We start from the raw sequence: 16,573 nt of genomic DNA on the forward strand, positions 1-16,573 counted from the left end.
ATTAGGAAGCCAGGTACCAAAGCAGATTTCATGGGGGAATTCTTGAGGCTGAGATCTGGGTTGCTGCTGTCAACTGTGGCAGATTAGCAAGCACAGCAGACTCAATTCACCTGGGAGAGCGCAAATCTCCTGGGAAGTAAATTATTCTTGGCTGCTGGAGACAACGGAATGGCTTGAAGGGACCTTAAAAATCATCTAGATCCAACTCTCCCGCCATGGGCAGGAACACCTTCCACTAGACCAGATTGCTCAGAGCCCCATCCAGTTCTGGCCTTGAACACTTCCAGGGATGGGGCATCCACAACTTCATTGGGCAACCTGTTCCACCGCCTCACAGTAAAGAATTTCTTCCTAATATCTAATCTTGCAGCTCCCTGGCCTGACCACCTCCAATACATGGGGCTACAGTCAGAGCAGATACTCAGACACCAGAACACTCTGTAGACTGCAAAGGAATCTGGCCTGCACACAGCAGGGGCAAATGACAAGACCAAAAAATAAACAGGATTTTGTTCCTCAAGGGATACTAGCAGGTAGCAGCAGCCTTTCACTTTCATGGTTTTGGCTCAAGAGCTACCTAAGTCCCACCAGAGCAAGCACCCTCCAGTGTCTCCTCCATGGGGGTTTTTTGCCTTTCAAGTCAATCAGCACTGCCAATCGAGCTTACAAAGAATAAATATCCTCACTGCGACTGCTCTCTTGGCAATCCCAGCAGACATCAACTATGGAATTTCTCTGAGGAGAGGACTCATTTCCCCAGACTTCCTGCACTGCCTGACCACACATTTAAAAAATGATACTGAAAGAACCAAAAAGAAAAAAAAGCTTTCGGCTTCATTATTAACCTGCAGAACTGCTTCAAAAGCTAAACATCCAACTGATGATCAGATCTTCCTGTAAAAAGCTCAATGCCAAAAAGTGGTTTGATATCTCTGCAGTTCCACAGGGTCAACTGTTTTATGTTTCTATGGTTTTTTATAACTGCAGATAAAAAAAACCAAAACACACACAGACACACAAAAACACCTAAACCAAAAACCACCAAAGGTATTTAAGGCCTAAAACTACCAATCAACAACTATGACATGCAGTGAGCTTTAGCTTTCCAAACAGCTGTTTGCGGCTAAAACAACTCACTCTTAGTGGAATAAACTTGTTAACAAATCCTTATGATGAAATTCTGCCAGTGGACACATGTGTGTGACAAAGGTAAGTCCTCATGCCCAAAAAGCATTTAGGATTGCTCCCAGAGAGCAAATCGAATTGGGAATTTTACTAAGGCACAATGCAACAATGACTTTCTACCATTCTTAAATGTAAACATGGAAAACATTTTGTTTAACAGGACATGATCAATCAAATTTGCTATTCCTTAATGCTAAGAAACCTAGCAGTTAGAACCAATCGAAAATCTGATTTAAGTCTGGACTGACAAGCCCAAACCAGCCCTGCATATACTAATTGTACCCACAATGAAGCAACACTGACAAAAATCTCCATGCCATTTGTAGATGATTCTCAAAAGCAGTTTTCAGAACTGTGGTATTGTGTACCACAAAGCAAACACAACCAGCACTCAGAAGCATTTATGGCATTTGGATTAATTTTTGAACCCTTTCTCTTCTACCAAAAATAAGAATGTTTAAACACATTTCAGCTGTTTTACACTCAGTTGACATAAACTTTGTCTCAACTCAAAAACTAGTCTCATTAAAAATATTTCATTGAAGCCTTGACAGATACTTAAAATAGTTATTTAAATATAGATAATTTACATATTCTTATTGACACTTCAAAACAATTTAGGATCAATTACATTTAACGTGGTTACACGGCTAAGATAGTATGCCAGCACTGTCCCTACGATGTTCATCCACGTTGCTGAAACAGGTTTTGAGGCACCTGCCTTACTTATTTATTTATCTGTAGCTTGTAATTTCCCCTTCTATTTGTTTTTAAGTGAACGTAACCATTCCTCCAGGTTGATTTTATTTTCTGCTTTATTCATTCGCTAGGCGTTTCCGATTTATTTCATTTACTAGCACCCTGCCGTGCCTTTTGGAGCTTCGTGGGCGCATTAAGATACACAACAATTTAGATCAATGTCTAAAAGACAAAAGCCCTCCCAAATCCCTGAAGATGGGAGACAACTGGGCAGAGATTTTAGGATGAGGAGGCAGCGCTGCTCAGATCAAGGCTTTCCCGGAACAAAATTCGGCTATTTTTAATTCCTTATGTAAACAGGAGGCTGAAACTAGGCTGAGATCTGAACCATCTACCTCAGAGTGGAAAACGAGCACTGTTCCCCCGAGCCGGGGGCTGAAGACTCGACCTGAGCCGCGTCCCGTACACGGGCCCCTTCCCTCGGCAAGGCCGCACCGATGGCACGGTTTAGAAGGAGGGGAGAGGAAAAAAGAAAAAAAAAAAAAAAAAAAAAAAAAAAAAAAAAAAAAAAAAAAGAGCTGATTTCAGTCTAAGCAGGGAGATCAAGTGGATTTGGGGGCTAATGCTAAGCAGTGCCGGGAGACCGCCGCGGGAGGCCCGGCCGGGGTCGACCGACACACAGGTCCGGGGGGCACAGCCAGGCTGGGGCGGGGCAGGGCCGAGCCGCATATACCAGGTATCCTCGTCCTCTCCGCAGCCGTCCTCCAGCTCCAGCACCGCCACCTCGTCCAGCACCGTGGCCGCCGCCCCCGGACCGCCGCCGCCTTCCAGACCGCCGCCGGCCGCCGGGAGGCCGGGCGAGGGCTTGAAGTAGGCGAGGGGCTCCGGCGGGCACAGCATGGTGGGCACCGGGCTAGGCATGCACGGCGCGGCCGGGGCGGGGGGGCTGGCGGGGCGCAGCCCTCCGGGGGCCGGCGGCGGGGCCAGCAGCAGGTGCGGGCTGGGCGGGCCGCTGGTCACGGCGGCGGCGGCGGCGCGGCTCCGGAGCTGCTCGTTCTGCTTCTCCAGCTTCCGCACCAGTTCCTGCAGCTTCTTCACCTCCAGCTCGGCGCTCACGCCGGGGCCGGCGCCGCTCCCTTTCACCTCCGCCATCATCGCCGGCTTCAACAAGGCAGCCTCCATCCTGCCAGCCCGCTGCCGCCGCGGCCGCCGGCACCTGCTCCGCCGCGCCGCCGGAGGGCAGCGCCCGGCCCCCGGGGGAGGCGGGAGCGCCGGGGAGCGCCGGGGAGCGCCGCTCGCAGCGCTGGGGGCCCGGCCCGGCCCTGCGGTGCTGCGCTGCCCGCCCGCCCCCGCTCCGCCGCCGCTCCTGCGCCTCCCGTTAACGGCAGCGAGGGCGCGGGCGGGATCCCCTCCCACTCCGGCAGCCGGAGCGCCGCGCACACGCACTCGGCAGGAACAAAGAGCCACCCGGCGCCCCCGCCATCCAGCCGTGGAAAAGCCAACAGGACCCACCTCCACGGGGAGCCCCGGGTCTTTAAACAAAAATGCCTTCCCCCCAGCGCCCCGCACCGCACCCCGCCCCGCCCGCGGGCTGGAGCCGGCCCCAAGCGCTGCGCCTCCCGTGAGCCGTGTAATTAGAGCCTGGTGGTGTCAGGATGGTAATTACGCAGATCGAGTGTGAGGGGAATGGGAATCACAAGTAGCGGCTTTGTTGGGCTTGAAAGGAGCTAATTCAGCCAAAACCCGTGTGTTTGAAACGTGCTGATTCTGGGAGTTTTGGTTCATAGCGAGGAAGGCAACGTATTTTTGAAGCTGCATTGCTGGTGAAGCAAGAACACGTAACCAAGCATTGCAGAAAACTGCATTAACTATGTAATTGTTGATGTATAGGAGAACACCTGAGGGGGAAGATGTCTTTGTATTGAAATGTCTTCCTTTAACACAGTCCAGATACATAGGTGGACTTGTAACATGCAAATCTTTGCAAAAGAGGTGAGTAACATTCACTCACGGTAGTGTCTTTACATTGTCCTTCGTTGTCTAGCATTGTAAGAAACCATTGCTTGTGTCCCTTCCTTCCACCTAGGATGCAAGCCGAGATTCAGTGTTACCCAAGACTGCTCAGCCATCACACAACCCTCACTGAGTTCATTTCCTCTAGCCATATGAAGAGGAGACATAACCTAAATAACCATCTTGAAGTTTCCAAAAGCGCTGATACAAAACTGGGAACAAATCTCAAGGAAGCCAGGGGAGGTTTAGATTAGATATCATGAAATATGTTTTCACCAAAAGGGTTGTCAAGCACTGGAAGAGGCTGCCCAGGGAAGTGGTTGAGTCACCATCCTGGAAGTATTGAAAAGATGTGTAGATGTGGCACTTAGGGACATGGTTTAGTGGGGACTTGACAATGCTAGGTTAACAGATTTGATGATTTTAGAGGTCTTTTCTAAATGATTCTGTGATTCTAAGTACGTAAGTTGCTTGCCTACCCACTAATAATAGCTATTACTCAGTCACTACTCAGTTCTTGAGCTTTATGCAGAGCAGTAGTCTTATCAGCCACTGTTGCCTTCCCCATGCTTTTTTGCTGGCTCAGATTTCTTGTGCAAATAGAAACAGACATTATTTTTCTGTTCAGGGCATAAGTCAACTTTGAAGTCATCCAACCTGTCACACTTCTCTCTCTTTGGTTTATAATCTGGAAACTTTCTTCTGCATAAGCACAGGGCAACAGCACTGTTGTTTGTTAGTCTTTCAAGCACTCTTGCAGTGCAAGTAATACCTCCCAGTCTTATAAGAAGGACTGGAAAGGAAGATAGAGCACAGCACAAAGCATTGACTTCCAGATGATGTAACTTTCATAAGTACAGCTCCCAGTGTACTACTTTACCACCAGATAGCACTTAATCTAAAACTTTTGTTGGTATCTCCTCTGTCCCTTTGGAAGAAGAAATGGAAAAACGTTGAGAGTAAAAATCATCTGGCTCTAATTCTGCCGTGTGTCATTAGAGTGAGTAATAAAATCCAGTTTTCACTGCTGCAGTAGCTGTAATATTTATTTCCACAGGTAAAAGAGTTGAGTTTCTATATGTTTAGCCCTAGACAAAATGGGCTAAGATTGTTATCACTAGTAATGGTACTAGCCTTAATTCTTGGAAGTGCATTGTTCATCCAGTAAGATTGCAAAGTGATTTAAAAGATGAATTAGGAGCATATGTGATATGGAGTTTATTGACATCAGTAACGTACAACGAAAAAAAAACCAAGAAAAAGTTTATAATAAGAGTAGTGCTGGATGATGCAATGAGGTGAGAAGGTTCAGTTAGATATTATAAAATAAATTTGCACTGAAAGAGTGGTTAATCACTGCAGTAAGTTGCCCAGGGAGGTGGAGTCACCATCTCTGGTTGTGTTCAAGAGACGTGTTGAAGATGTATCACTTGGGCTTATGGTTTAGGGGTGATTATGGTGGTACTGGGCTAATGGTTAGACTAGATGATCTTGAAGGTCTTTTCCAAGTTTGATGATTCTGTGGAATACTCAAAAGAGATTCAGAATGGAGGAATCACTTTTTTTCTTTGAACTAAGCAGGTCATTTAGTGAACCAGCAAAAAAAATGGGAAATGGATATCTGATGTTTTCTGTTGTCAGTACAGGAATATGACAGTATGGTCTGGATATTGCATAATTTAAAAAATCTTGATGCAGACATCAATTTGGAGATGCACCAGGAGACACATTTGAAGACACACTAGAGCATGTAACATCATGACATAGGATCTGAAGAGTCACCATGGAAATGCTTTACCTCAGTTGTGAGTACAAGTAGTTGCAAATTTTCAAATGCCATCTACTGTTTGTGCCACCTGTGCAAATGCTCCATGCAGACACTTGTTTCAGAATTGAGTTCCCAAAGAGAGAAAGCTTAGGACTGAGCATAGTGTCTTAACATGGGTACAAAAGCTGTTCCAGGCAGTTCAAATGAATTGAGCATAGGCAGGAACAGTGTTATTACATCTGGTCCCCAAGAAAATGGGACAGAAGATTGATTGGCTCTTTCTTTACTGGGCCGCTGTAAACCTGATTTCCATCCAGCAGTATGGGTAGAAAGCAGCTTAAACTTGTGCATGCTTCAACTACCATGCTCACAGCCAGTGTGAGAAACCCCCTTTTTTCCAGGCATTACCTGGACAGGTGGATCTAGTAAAGGATAGAAATGCATTTAACCATGTTGTATTTGTTGCTCTATTTTAAGTACACTAACATATAATTCCACTAATACTGTAGCTTCACATAGAGGTGTTGGCAGGTAAAATGTATGTTGATGAACGCACTGTCTCATGGTGTTCATGCTGGTCTGCTTGTCTTCTGCAAAGATGATTTGAACACCTTGGTCATTAAAATATTTAACCTAATTTTGGGGTTTTCAAACACAAATTATTCTCCTCCCAATATTTGCAATACTAGTAAATTGTCAATGAGCTCCATTCAGTATCCCAGCAGTAGCTGATGAGTTTGATCAACCCAGAACTTCATCAGCACTTTACAAAGCACATTGAAGACTTGATGGTTCCATTCATTTTTTTAAGGCTTTGATACAATTTGTCTAACACCAAACCCAAACATGATGATGTGCCCATGAAACCTATTATTCCTGGACCAGAGAAATTATATGCCTTAAATCTACTACAGGATGCTACTTACACAGTGTCCTATAGTAAGAATTTCTGAATCAGCATAGTTACTAATAGGCTGCCAATGCAGAGAACAAAGAAGCAGGAAGTCCACAAATCCCATCTGCTCTTTTCTGATAATAAGCCTGTTGCTTTATGCTGCAATAGCTGCAGGCTGGACCTGCCTTTCAGGCAAGCCAGTAAAGAATTAATTGCAGTAATCCAGTCTGGGTTATACAAAAGATGTGTAACAATAAGGTCAGAGCATGGACAGTAAACTCCAAGTCTGGTGAGATTATTTTAAAGTGCAGTTTCAGTCTGAAAAATCACTGTGAAACTAGTTTTATAAAAATAGAGCCACTACCATGCCAGCATAAGTCATCTAATCGAGTATTCTGCTTCTAGCAAAGGCTGATAGTAGCTTTGTAAAGAAAACATCTCAGAAACAAAAAGAATATTGAGGTATTTTCTTCATCTTTCAGAAGCTGTCAAATCAGGACATCTGGATCATTTATTTTTGATAGCCACTGATGTGTAATAATATTCCATTTGCTGAGTCCCATTTTTAAACCATTTAAACATTAGGGCTCTACAACACCCTGTGGCAATTAAAGCTGCAATTTAATAATGTATTGTTATAAAAACTGCTTCTTGTTATCTACTTAAAATCTGCTGCCTAGTAATTTAATTGGGTGCCCCTTATTCTGGCTTTCTGAGAAAGACAGAATGATTAATCATTCCCTATTCAGCTTCTCTTTGTCATTCATGACTATATAAAACTCAGTTACTTTTCTTCCCAGCTGACAAGCCCTAATTTATACAGCCTTGCCCCCACAGAAGTCAGGCTGAACCTCCCATTGTTTCCTGTCTCCATAATGAAAACTGAATTTTCTAACCCATTGTTTTCTTTCTATTCTTACTCCATGTTTTCTTATGTCATAATAGTTTAGGGAAAGACTGTGAAAAAATTCTTGTAAATCCAGGTGTACCCAGTTAAAGAAATTGGCTTAACAGAAAGCATATTGACTTCTTCAGAAACACTCATATTCATGAGTATGCGTGATTTAAAAAATCAGTGTGGACTCTCCTCCAATATATCATACATATCCAGTTGCTTCTGTATGCTGTTATTTATTATAATTTGTTAAAAATTGGCTTGATAAAAAATCAGAATAACTGAAATGTAGTTCACCAGACCAGTTTTCATGTATTTTTCAAGTCTGATGTCCCAGCTGATGCTTCCAATTTGTTGGGCACCAAGCCTGCTTTGAATGGTAGGGTAAATGGTTGTGAGAAGTTCAGCGATGTCCCATTTGGGCTTCATAGAGTTTTTGCATAGATACTACCTAGACCTAGCAATTTGTTATTGTTAAATTATACATTTGCTTTGCAGTATTTGAGCAATTAAACATTTTCTTGGAGTTACAGCATGGATTTTTCATACTCAATGTCTCTTGCAAACATTTTGACTTCCTAGCTGTTGCTAATTTCATGCTAATTGACTTTCTCTTTTTTATACTGTTTCCTTTTCTGAACTACCATAATTCCTTATGGCTTTTTCCTTATTTAATTAATATTAAATTGAAGTACATTGTAGTCACTATTAGAATGGATTTACTATAGAATCAAATCCAAAATTGCATCATTATGGTGAGCCTCAATTGCTCCAGAAAATCAAAAGGTACTGTCTGTGCATTAAGTTTAGGATCTACTAGTTTGTAAATCCATCTAGACAGAATTATACATGACAGCTCTAATTCAGTGGATTGTTATTTTATTTTAGCTAATCAGTTCTGTATCAAATCACTCTGAGTTTCAAATGCTTTAGACCGTTCCCTTCCCTTCCCTTGCCTCACTTCTCCTCCTCTTCTCTTCCCTCCCCTCCTTTTTAAACAGTCCTGGTGATCTCTGCATTAAAACCTAGAAATCAGAATTCTCAAAGCATGTGCCCTCATCTGACTGGGTATCTGGGATGTCTCTCGCTAGAGTGAAAGAGGCAGAAAAAATACTGCTCGTTCCCAGCTTTCCTTCTTCAGCTTTCCACAGATGTCATTCATGTAAAAATTGCTGTGCTTGCTCCCGTAGAGAGTTTTGCTGTGAGAAAACTGCTGTTTTGGTACAAAAGGCTTTACTGTTACTTTTATGCATGTTACTTTGGTAAATGGATAAAATCATTGTTCAGTTTTAAAAACAGGTAAAAACAGTGTTCAAATACATTATCAGTCATATACTTCCCAAATATTGTTTAAATATTTGTCTCTTTGAAATTAGAATGCTACAAATGTGGTCAGCTGGATTCTCATTCTTAATTCCAAGATTTGAATTACATACAGAGATAATATAATTCAAAGTTCCATGGGTAGAAATTCCCTCGAGGAACCAGAAAATATGAAGACAGACCAATGTTTTCTGGAATATTTGTCTTACAGCCAAGTTTGACTATTAATTTCAATGGCACCATTATTTACAGCAACACTAGTACTTTTAAAATTCCTTAATTGGCTTATTTTCGTAATGCTTTCATCTTTTTCTGAATGTTTTCTCACTTTTCTGCTTCTTTTAGTATTTGAACATGTGGAAAAATAGCTTGAATGCTAGAAAAAGTTTACCTTTTCATTCCAGAAATTATGATGTGGGGGGTTTTTTCCTGAGTAGGTAGTTTTAAAATGTTGGCTGCCTATTATTTTGACTGCAATAGCTGTCTAAGTTCCCTAAACAGATGTCTGATGATTGCACAGCAATGCCAAGACTCGGACAAGTGCTTTTGGCATGATTATATTCAGGTATTGATTCTAACAGGACAAAACCAGTCAGTTTTAAATCTTGGCACAGGCTACGAGACTGTAGTTGTCAGTTTATAGCTGACACAGTTATAAAACCCGCACAAAAGATAGTACATTTTTAAGCAGCTTGCTTGGAAAGGGAGGTGAAATCTAAATTTTTCTTGGGTCACTTACACAGGTGCAGCAGTACCACCCAGAGGCCACTGCTGTGCTGGGCACTGCTCAAGCAGAAGACAGTTGCTGTCCAAAAGAGCTCACAGACTGGAAAGACAAAGATACTAAGGCTTAAAAGAGCTCATCATATGAAAACACTTCTAGTACTCTTGTATTAAACCTCCCAGAATTCCACTCCCTCACCATCCTGCTCCAGACAAATCTGATTGACAACTCCTCTAATGTTGCTAGAAAGGGACATGGCATTAACAGAAATAAACAGAAATTCATTCACACTGCTTTTAATTATTAGTTAGACCACTCAGATGAGATGGTGAGATTCCAGGACTGGTCTTTGCTCCCAGGACTATATGTTTTCTATTCAGCAGTCATGCATGAGGTATTAAGAGCCACGTAGTGAATGTACAGGCATTGTGGCTATCCTGTGGAACATGGGCCATAAGGATCCACCCTGCACAGGTGAGGGTGCAAAAACATTAATGGAAGCATCTTGTTTGTTCCTCTCAAGGGCCTATTCCACTGTGTTATGCAATTTGGTTAGGTACATTGAGGGAGAAATTGAACTTGGCGCTCCTGCTTTCTGGGCCAAGTTCATCTGTTCAGATGGAGAACACCATCTCCATGGTTTTAAAAGCTGGTAGTTACCAAGATTTTTGAGGAGGTCTGATTTTAGCAGTGTGCCAAACACATTTTGAAAATATCCACAGGTTCTTCTCCCTGAAATGCAAGAAATGTTTGTAAGTCCTAGTTTTACTGATGCCAGAGATTAGAGCTGAGTTGCTCGGACCAGGCAAAGCAGAAAACAGGGGAGGAGGCCTTTGAAGTCAAAAAAGGAAATACCTCATCAGTTCAATTCAGTTCTTTTTCTATTAAGCAACTAAACGGAGCTGTTTTGGTCAACAATTTCAGACTTTGGCACATGAAACCAACCTAAGTATTAAATCTCTTTCTCTTTATCGAATGAAGGATATTTCTGCTGTTACACTGCTGTGAAGAAAAATGAGGTGTTTTGGTGCAGCAGAAGGAAGAAAAGGAGGCTGCGTTTCTCCCTCGTAGTTTGACATCAACTAGACTGGAAGCTAAAACCACGTCCTGATGTAACAGAGAGGTTACAATGAGCAATATGCAAGTATGATTAGAAAGCAAAACCAAGGAAGAAAGCAGATACTTTTCACTGTAAACAACAGGATTTGTACAAACAACAGGATTATGTTAAACTATCAAGGAAGGCAAGCAGAGTAGCAGCGTTCTGACCTGGTATGTTCCGAGTAAATAAACTGAACACATTAAGCTATATCCCAACACTACATTCATCCCCATACGAAAGAGAAAGGAATAGAGGTGACCCACTGAATAAATGCAAGGCCCCTTTGATGTTGTCTAGTTTTTTACAAGCCTACCTAAGGAGGCTCTTTGAAGTAATGGAAAGCCTGTTTTGTCAAACTCACAGGAATTTTTATTTCAAGAGGAAGAGGACGAAAGGACAATGTTACAGACGTTTGTCACCCTGTGTGACAAACAGACTGAGTGTTCTGTAAGAACCTACACAGGATACAACAGAATATATCAACACAGTAAAACTGTTCTTATGACATTCCTTGTTCCTGTAAATATCAGTAGCTTTGAAACAGTCTACACAACTAAATGCATTAATATACATTATATGCATTATTTCACTCCTTTCCTCTTATTGTGTGATTCCCCCACTGTAGAGCTATGCCCCCAACTTTGTAAAATAATGTATCCATTACACACTGAAAAAATGAGCCTGATGAATCACAAAACTCCACATAATTTAGTACATCATCTCTCAATACAGCTTTTCAGTCTAATCTGAGGCATTATTGAAGATAACATGTTCATTAAAACAGCTGCCAGCGAACTGTTAATTTGGATTGTTTCATGGAAGCACTAGTCAGAGGGAAATGAAATACCACATGCTAATGATATGCAAAAAGGACAAAAAACATTTAAGTTTTGATACATTGATATTGAGATGTTAATATGATTTTTCTTAATGAGTACTGCTATGCCAGCTTTTATATGGTAAATCACAAACCTGGTGTTTCTTTTCAGGAAACTTATACAACATATAATAAAAAATAACAAAAAAAACCACATGGCAAAATTGCCAGGGCTGTTCAGCACGGATGACTAAATGAGAACAGAATTATTATTTATTGTTTCCTATTGCTACTTCTTTGTGAGTAAGCATTTAAGTAGCAGATATTTTGATCCAGAGTGTGCTCCTGGTCTCTAGTGGAGTGAACTAAAATCTCTCATCCCCTCAAACACTAGGAAGTCCTAGATTCAATTGTGCTGGCTCAAATAAACGTGTAACATCTTCCATTGTAACCAGGCTTTAGCAATAACTGTTGGTCTCCAAACAGGACCAAATGTGTGACATTAGAATTCTGCCACTACTTTTCTCACCCTCTTGTGCAAGTCTCATTTTTTCCTGGAGAAGCACAGAGTAACAATAAGTATAGTTTAACTAGGATATGTCATCTACAAGAGACACACACCAGAAAAAAAAATATATAATTACAGATTTATTAGAGCTACTGCCATTAATTCATAAGAAATTTTCACAAAATTAACAAAACAAAATATCTACTGTTTCATGGTTTCTTTGTATGTCAGTCTGAAGATCCTTTAAGCCAGACAAGACAGATTACATCATTATTCAGCTGCAGGCCCAACGGTTTAAATTACACAGACATCCATCCATGTCTCCTGTCTCCACTATGAAATGTGCAGTCAAGGTGAGAGAGCTTGACTGGGACAGCCATTCGCCAGTCTAATATTTATCTATGGCTTTGACATTTCACACACTTCTAAGCTCTTGCTCAGGTCTGGCAGCCTCCAAACACACTAACTCTGTCATGGCCATATCCAAGAAGTCCTTTTAAGCTGAGGTGTAAGGAAGAAAAAACTGTTCTGGATAATCATAATATAAAACGTCTCATGGCAAAGACTAGTAGTCAACCCCTTGTATGTCCAGTAAACTACTCAACTATTGAATATTTTAGGCAACATATTATAACAAAGCATGAATTTCTCTTTCAGTTTCTATACTTTATACACATACACTGTCCAAAAGGAAAAAAAATGCTTTCACTGTAGTCTTGAAGGAGTTTATCTGACCTAATGTAGATGTGTAGAATTCTGAACTGTTAATTCCAGGTTCCTTTGCAAACCATGGCAAATAAGACATACATTCAAAGCATGGTTAACACCACAGTAAAACACACATTTGCAATCTGACCGATTGAATTGCTTCCTAAAAAAGTCTGCTCCTCTGTGTGAGACAGAATAGATCAAGTAACTCAGAAATAGATGTCTACAGTGTATATAAATTTAGGCAAGAGGAATCCATCCAAAGTGTTTAGGTAGTTTAATAAAGTAGGAAAGATAAATACAACAACATAATATCGTGCAAAGTATGTATTTCATTATTTCATGGCAACTATTAAGTGTGCACCTCTTAAAAAATGGTAATACAATAGTAACAGAATTATAAACATGGAGTGGGATAATTCTACTTAAAACCCTCTAACTATATTTGTCTAGAATCCTTCTGCAGTAATAGAGATGCATTTTCCAAAGATGATTTGTTCTGTCTCAAAACTACCATTTAAGTTACTTGGGAAGAACCTTCCTCTGGAAATTGAGGTCTCTCCTCAAAGGTACGGCATGAACCCCCTTCCCTCTGTATGAAAACATTAGTTTAAATCAAATAGTTGACCTCTAAATGGCTAATTTTTGATGAGATGAATCGCATTCATGCTATATTAAGCCAACAGATCTTTATATTGGAGGAGATGTGTTTTACACAAAAGAGAATACAGCCCCTTCATAACAAGTGTGTAGGTATGTTCTGGCATTCAGAAAATTTCAATAAATTATCATTGGTTTTGCATACACTTTAGCAGTTTCACAGAGCTGATGAAAATACTGAACAATGTCTCGGTTTGCTTCCTGCAATGTATGTATGAAAGGGCATCTAAATTCCCAATAAATTAATTCCTTTGATAACCATGCAGTAGGACGTCATTTAGGAAATTTTTTCCTAGCAATACAAATGAATAATTTTACACAGGCCAATACACTTAATTAAAGAATAGTGGAACTTCTTTATCATGAGTTCTGTATGTCAGAATTAGTAGATCCATTTTTCTGCAAGAGAGAAAATATTGGTCAGAAACACCAAGCAAAGAAGTATACTCTAATTTTTTTTTCTTTTTTAGAATATCTTCTGAAGTCTGACTGTCCTATCTTGTAATTTGATTAATAAGGACATGTCAATTTATAATGCTTAATATACAGAATCCTGGTATGTCTTTTTACCGTTTTGTAACTATTACAATGTCTTATTAATTTTCTAATCTGATTAATTGCAAAATTCTTCCTGTCAAATTTTGCAATGGCATAACACAAAGTATTTTAATCAAACAAATTTTTAATGTAATTTTAGTTAACATGATCTTATCTTGGAATTATGTGGTTGATAACCAGCTTATCAGAGCATTTCTTCTCCATTTCCATTTGTCTTAAGATGGTACAGAGGTACTAGGTACTGATTTATATGAAATAATAATTGCTGTGAAGACACAAGATTTAAAATTTGCAACTTCTAGAAAAATTAATAAAATATTCATTTGTCCCTGCCTTGCACATTTGTTTACTCACTATGCTCCTCACAAAGGTAAGAATGATAATCACAGTATAATATTTTCATTATGACTTAATAGATTTTGTATCTTTTTTCTAATGGTCACAATTGTTCCACTAGGGGAAAATACCTCTGGACCCTGGCTTAGTCATTTCAGTAGAGCAACCTGATTCTCAGATGACCTTGCAATTTATTCTTCTCACTTCCAGGGCAAGAGGCTATTGTCTCACTCTAGGTGTCTTCATTGACTGCGTAGGTAGGACTGTACAGGTTACAGTGAGACCTTAAGAAATCTCCCTCACAGATACAGAATAATTGTATCTAGACTCTGGGATATCATCCTAAGCTTACTGAATTAGATGCTTTGAAAAAGTTTAAATATGCAGAAATGAGAAAAGCAACAGCTGTGTGTTGTACATTCAAGTTGTTTGAATGAAGTTCTCAGGATTGTTTTCCTTGTGTTCAGTGCCATCTTGTACATTACCTTTAACTTTGGAATAGCAAGGCTCACAATGCACAGTTTGTCTGTAAATCCAAATGCTGTCTCCTGCTTTTAGATCTTCCAGGGGTCTCTTACATACTTCACACTTCAACATACAATTCAAAGAAAGAAGAAAAATTAAAATGAAACCCTTCTCTAATACTCATTCCCTGTATGCTGTACTGTAGGAACCAGGCAGCCCCAGACCAGAGTAGGGTTTATTAGGACTGCAATATCATCAGATCTGAACTCTGAAAGAGTAGCTTTAATGAACAGTAAGTTAAACATCTGAATATCTCACTTTTAAACGTCTAAAAATCAGATACCAGTGTCTCAATTGGTTCCCTAGGTACTCATTATACTTAACAACCCCATACTTCCCTGAGACATTTTGAAAGGGTACTTTCTCTGTCTTAGCTTAGAGGTTTATCCTAAAATAAGATGAATCACTATTTTGAGATCCTTTTCTTTCTTCACCACTAAAGGAAGCGTGATCACACCTAATCATGCAACTCAGAGTAGATCTTAAAGAAACTAAACCTACTTATTTCAAAATATTTTCAGACACTTATCTTAACACTTAACTATGTCTCCAATTGCAGAATCTGGACACTGCTTTCACAAATGTCTAAAAAAAGCTAATTTTTGAGATAGGGAAGCACTGTCCACATTTCACATATGAAAATACACAGGTACGCACAGAAGCTTACTTCCCAAGATCACAAGGAAAGCTGACAGTGGATCAAGGAACATGGTAATTTGATATATAAACTAGAACCTCAATACTCAGATAATTTTATCTATTTATTTATTTATTTATTTTAATCTAATAAAATAATAGTAAATTCTGGTTTCTTTGGATATTTTATGCTCTGATAAGTGAAAATCAGCATTAACATTAAGGTGTTATTAAAACAATCTGCTTCTTTTTTATGTTTCTTTGTTTGAATCAACAAAAGGATGGGCATGTCTTCATAATCTTTTGATCACAAAGATTGGCTAGAATTTTTATACAGAGAAAACCCCCTATAATTTGGATTATTTACTCACAACTTTTGGTATATACCTTTACAAGGAAATGAAGATGTTATACTGCTGTCAGCTACATGCAAATCTCTAACGGATACAGGGTATTTGTAAGGAGCTGAATGAATATTAATGATGAAAAATTGCACTGTTTAGCTAAATACATAACTACAAGCATGAGCCACAGACCTACATCAGTTGTTTAATTTTTTTGCCAGTGCTTTCATAAGTGTGTAGTTACACAAAAACTAAGCTGAATTTTGCTGGCCAGAAAGGTCCCAAATGGAGAATAGGTAGCAAAATAATATAATTTTTTTTAAAAGCATAAATATTTAACAGATAATTCAGCTTATACAAACTTATTGATACTCTTAACTGCATGAAAAGGCCATTCCTCTCTGTGTGGGTTGATCCATCTAAAAAGAGTGGAAGCAAACCAGAGCTTATATTTACCTGCAATAATAGTATTACATAGTGGTTTCCCGGGAAGAAATTGCGTTTCTGGTGCTCAAAGAGCTCAGAAAGTCAATATGAGACAAAAAGCACATGTAGCTTCATACATGTTAAGAGCAACCTTACTGCTGTATTCTGCTTTGTGTTAATTTTCATGCAGTAAATAGGTAGAAGAACTGCTGTCAGAAGCAGAAGTCAAACCTATGCAGGACTGGGCAGAAAAATGAGCTATGCTAATGCAGTGATTTTGCAGAGTACTGTTTGTGAGAACAGCAAACTCTGTGTGTAGATGCAAGCAGAAATAAGACAAATGAGGCAGAAAGAAAACAGACCATAAGACTGAGCACTGCCAGGCATACCCTGAGAAAAGTTTAAGAGCAAATTTTCGGCTGAGGCTTGTGTTTTGGAATGGCAAGCAGAA

At 40.0% G+C, this 16,573-nt stretch overlaps 2 protein-coding genes and 1 long non-coding RNA gene across 7 annotated transcripts in view; 1 reads left to right on the forward strand and 2 right to left on the reverse strand.

The window, feature by feature from the left end:
- The window catches only part of SLAIN1 (SLAIN motif family member 1), a 95,361-nt gene extending 92,206 nt beyond the window's left edge, over positions 1–3,155 (reverse strand). For both annotated transcript variants that reach the window (XR_004355628.1, XR_004355627.1), the window contains exon 1: positions 2,618–3,155. The gene's annotated coding sequence lies outside the window, so the exon portion shown is untranslated. The remainder of the gene's footprint in view (positions 1–2,617) is intronic.
- Positions 3,156–3,244: 89 nt separating this feature from the next.
- On the forward strand, positions 3,245–11,013 carry LOC116783324. The gene is made up of 3 exons (XR_004355629.1): positions 3,245–3,876; positions 3,971–5,699; positions 10,968–11,013. It is a non-coding gene; the product is annotated as an uncharacterized LOC116783324 (long non-coding RNA).
- Positions 11,014–12,053: 1,040 nt separating this feature from the next.
- Positions 12,054–16,573, reverse strand: part of SCEL (sciellin) — a 47,836-nt gene continuing 43,316 nt past the window's right edge. For all 4 annotated transcript variants that reach the window (XM_032680790.1, XM_032680791.1, XM_032680788.1 and 1 more), the window contains 2 exons: positions 14,677–14,779; positions 12,054–13,696 (listed from right to left, as the gene is read on the reverse strand). In XM_032680790.1, the coding sequence (XP_032536681.1) occupies positions 13,680–13,696; positions 14,677–14,779 (120 nt within the window). In that variant the 3' untranslated portion in view covers positions 12,054–13,679. The remainder of the gene's footprint in view (positions 13,697–14,676; positions 14,780–16,573) is intronic.

The sequence above is a fragment of the Chiroxiphia lanceolata genome, chromosome 2, assembly GCF_009829145.1.
Source record: "Chiroxiphia lanceolata isolate bChiLan1 chromosome 2, bChiLan1.pri, whole genome shotgun sequence".
Taxonomy (NCBI): Eukaryota; Metazoa; Chordata; class Aves; order Passeriformes; family Pipridae; genus Chiroxiphia; species Chiroxiphia lanceolata.